The sequence below is a fragment of the Lampetra planeri genome, unplaced genomic scaffold (assembly GCF_965212315.1).
Source record: "Lampetra planeri unplaced genomic scaffold, kcLamPlan1.2.h2 scaffold_538, whole genome shotgun sequence".
Classification (NCBI taxonomy): domain Eukaryota; kingdom Metazoa; phylum Chordata; class Hyperoartia; order Petromyzontiformes; family Petromyzontidae; genus Lampetra; species Lampetra planeri.
Genome location: NW_027615361.1, coordinates 2,605 through 6,905, shown reverse-complemented (window position 1 = coordinate 6,905; position 4,301 = coordinate 2,605). Strand labels below are relative to the sequence as shown.

Genomic DNA, 4,301 nt, shown 5'->3' with positions numbered 1-4,301 from the left:
GTTGCATATGTAAACAACATCTTCTCTGACATTAGTTTCAGGGAGTATTAAACAGAAATATTAGAGGCACTTCAGTCACTTAACTCTGAGTCCTAGTTCTGATTTTGATTCTTTGACGTGAGCGAGTGGTGAACGATTGTACAGTCGATGGACGCCGTGACAACGAACTCTGCGTCGCCCAATGGTGGAATCAGAGCAGCGCGTGTCATTCAGGGAGTGCACGTTCAGCATTGAGCACACACAAACAAGCAAAGGTGTCATTGTTCGGCTTCGCGAAAACACATTTGACATGTTGATGGCCGTGGAGCAAAACCTCCTCTGACAAATGCACCTTTTTGAGAAAACTAAAACTTCTATTCTAGAATGCCATTTGTTACATATACCCAGCACAGCCTTCACGTTTATGGACTATATTCACAACACAAATAGGTCCATCGGCTCTACTCGTTTTTTCCATCACAACTCAGTACTTTATGTGTTTTATACGCCACACAAACACAGAAACAATGGAGGAGATGGAGGATGTGAACCTGCTGCTCAGTTTGTGGGTTTTTGTCACAGACAGAGCGAGAGCAGGATGCAAGTAGAGAAAAACACAGTTGAGATGACGTCCCTCTGTCCGGAGGGACCAATGAGAGGACGTCCCTCTGTCCGTAGGGACCAATGAGAGGACGTCCCTCTGTCCGTAGGGACCAATGAGAGGACGTCCCTCTGTCCGGAGGGACCAATGAGAGGATGGCCCCCTGTCTGAGGTGACCAATCAGAGGACGGCCCTCTGTCCGTAGGGACCAATGAGAGGACGGCCCCCCTGTCTGAGGTGACCAATAGGTTCTATCACCAGTGGAAACGAAAAAAAAGCCAAATCGAGCCGACCTGTCGTGGAAAGCGTGGTGGAAAAGTGCAACACTTCCAGGTATTCGATCTTTTCCCCCCCACATGTATAGGACCTTTGCAGCCTGGAGGTTTTGTGCTTCGGCCATCGACGTGTGCTTGGGTCCGTTTTCTGCAGACGCACCCGTCACTCGTTGAGGATCAAGTCTGGTTTGTCGTAGCCAAACAGCCTGAAGTCGGGTTCGTACAGCTTGTAGAGTTTTCTCCGGGCCTCAAAGGGGACCCGCGCTGAACCAATCGGCTTCCCAGCTGCTCGCCGTCAGGTTCCTATGCGAGGTCGGGAACTCCACCACATTGTCGACTCGCAGCTGACGCAGCAGGTGTTCGGCGTCTTCCTCTGCCGTCTCCAAGTGGCCCACAAAGTCATACTGAATCTGACAAGGATGGCAAAGCCGGTACACCTGCCGCCAGTGCTCGTTGAAGGGCATCTCCTTCTCCGTCTGAGGGTCCAGGAGGTACTGGATGAAGTGGGAGAAGGAGGGATGGACACCCACAGCAAAGGCCTCATCCACGGAGGACGGGGGCGTCGGCTGGTTGGCGTAACGCCGCAGCATCACCTGTGCAAAGCGGCGGTTTAGAAGTCCTCGTTGCGCAGCTCAAATTTATTCCGGTAGGCGGAGATGAGACGTACAAAGGGGTCCCGCACGAACAAGAACTTGGTGTACTTCTTCCAGCTTGACCTTCACAATAAAATAAAGTATAAAAACATTAAAAAATAACATGAAAACATACAGCGAGACCACGAGGCAGCACAAGAACCACGACAAACTGCGTGTGTGGAACGACGAGCAGCACGAGCCCGAGTCTGCATGTGGTGTTTTATTGGCATTCGGCTCTTTATTTTGAAAAATCGACCGGATTCACCGGTCGTATTGTGTGTGACGTCTGGTCTGAGCGATCTGTTCGGAGGAAACTGACGGAGCTCAGCTGCAGGCTGACCCGCCAGCTGCGATGCTCGTGCCACAGATGGTTCGGAAAAGTTTGGTGGCGCTGCCGGTGGGAACACTCTGATGAGAATGACTGTTGTAGTCAGAGTGACTAGAAGCTGATCTCCTTTCCCCATCTACTGCTGCTGAGGGGACACCTCTTTCTGCTGCTCTCCCACAGAGTTAAAACACACACTTTCTCCTCTCCAAGGGTGTTGTATTATGTGACTGTAAAAACATGTGCGATGTTGGATGATGCCGTACGAGTACAACTGAATTGTTCCAATAAACGGTGCAGGATGTGCACAGACCTTCATCAGGTGCCTGGCGAACTTGCCGTAGCGTTTCCAGAACTTGTTGAAGGTGAAGTGCATGCTGCTGTTGTGGACCAGGTCTCTGGGGACGGCCTGAGGGTCCCCTCTGGGGGACGCCGTCACGCAGCAGGCTCTCACTGAGGACGATCATGATGCGCTTCCAGTTACTGCACGCTACCTGAAGGGGCGGGAAGTACCACGTGATTCCGGAGACACAGCTCCCAGTGGACCTCAGATGGTTTTCAGTACCTTAGGAACATAGCAGTAGATGATTCCATGTCTGTCGTCCACGATGAGGTGGTCCAGCTCCTTGTTGGGGATGTCGTCAAACGAACGGTTTTTGCCAGGAAATGCTATGCTGTCATTTGTACACATTTCCTGTAGTAACCTACGTCGGCGCTCCTGGTTGTTCATGTGATAAAAGAAACAAAAACACATTTTTAATGAGACTTCGATAGGATACAAGACAAACCAACAGACACAATGAAGGAAACAGAAGGAAGAAACGGGCAAAAAGTCAAAGAGCAGACGCACACGCACACACGCACACACACGTAGCCAACCTTCCACATGGACAGAAAATGCACAGAAAACTCCAGAGGAGTTTCACTCATTACCTCCCCTTGACATGTTATTTTGACATGTAACTTTGACATGTTTACATATCATTTTACCACTTATTTATTGATGTAGTTTTAACTATATTTTCCAGGCTGTTCCTTTTGGTCAGTTTTCCACGCTATATTCTTGTGTTGTGGGCTGGATGGGTTTTAACCACTTTTTTTTTTTGCTTTACGGTTGGAAACACACTGAAATTACAAAGACGAAAGAAAAGACACAGAACTACCGGAAATAAACCCATGTAGTTTTTGAGACCAGGATGAGAGACACCTCTTGTGCAAAATGTTCTTAAAAGCAATATTCAGACATAAGATCACCACAACACCAGTTTGTTCGGCTCGACCATGTGTTGTGAAGTCACCTGTCTCTCCCGGAGCTCCGCTGGCACTGGAGTCAGGTGAATCTTCCACTCCTGCCGGGGGACATATCGTTCTTCTGCCTTGTCTGATTGGTTGCTCGTTTCCACGGGGACAGGGTCGGTAGGTTCACCGGTTCCGGGCTCTAAGAACTGGTTAACGAAGGCATCAATGTCAGACAGGAAGGATGGAGTTTGAGGGGTCGGCGACCGCTGCTGGGGAGCTGGATGGGGGATTTTGGGGCCCGGGGACACAGGAGTGTGGAAATACAGGTGGGAGGCTCCGACGTCATCCCAGTAGATGATAATCAGAAGAATCATGAAGACGGAGCCAAGGACCACAAAAATCCGAAACATCCTGGGCGTTCCCATAGTGACTGACTGCTGGGCCAGATACCAGATGTGGCTTGCTACAGGATCACCATGGCAACAGTCAATGACTTTCCTCGGGGACTTTACAGTATCGCCATGGTAGCGGATGCAAATAGTTACATGAGTCTTTTTATAATGTCACCAAGGCAGGAGATTGTAGTTACAAGGTTCTTGGCACAGGGTTACCATGGCAACAAAAGTCCAGGCGTTACCCTCCGACCATGGCAATAAACAGGTAGCAGCTATAACAGAGGCTGAGGTGGGCTCATCGTGATGCTGCAGGGAGCGCAACCACGGATCAACTGTGCCTCATCTGTGCAGCAGCAACCTGGAGACATCGAGAAAAAGAGCGTCCTTGAAATCTTCCATATCAACTCATCAACGGACCAAAGAGACGAAAGCACACAGACAAATTTAGAAACTTTGAAGGTTCATTGAGGTATTTCTGCTCTGGAAAAAGACCTGTTTTTTTTTTTTTTAAAGAGCTCAGAGGAGCGAGCTCACACGTGTCTGTCAAATTCCTGCATGCCACAGGGCTCTGCATCCTGCCGTGCTCATACGATACGAATCATACGATCCATATGGATTCTAACTCAGGATAGTGCATGAGTACATTTGAACACGAGCTGGTGTAAGACCACTGAGTTCCAGCTGGTCGACCTGGTGGTTTTATCTGTTCAGTCACACTTTCTGACTCTTCAGTCACAGGGCTTCACTTTTCCACTCTGTCAAACTTCTAAATTTGGAGTTCTCATGCAACAGTCCTCTTATTATTTCCTCTTTCCTGAAGCTAAGAGGCGTCCATTGACATGGAAAATCATC

The 4,301-nt window shown here is 49.1% G+C and overlaps 1 protein-coding gene across 1 annotated transcript; it reads right to left on the bottom strand.

Annotated features, from left to right (window-relative positions):
* Positions 1 to 1,018: 1,018 nt before the first annotated feature.
* Positions 1,019 to 3,479, bottom strand: LOC144741412 (carbohydrate sulfotransferase 12-like). The gene is given in 7 exon segments (XM_078623957.1): positions 1,019 to 1,120; positions 1,122 to 1,466; positions 1,469 to 1,565; positions 2,109 to 2,233; positions 2,235 to 2,309; positions 2,381 to 2,533; positions 3,114 to 3,479. Coding segments are annotated over 7 exon segments (1,263 nt in total).
* Between the last annotated feature and the right edge of the window lie 822 nt (positions 3,480 to 4,301).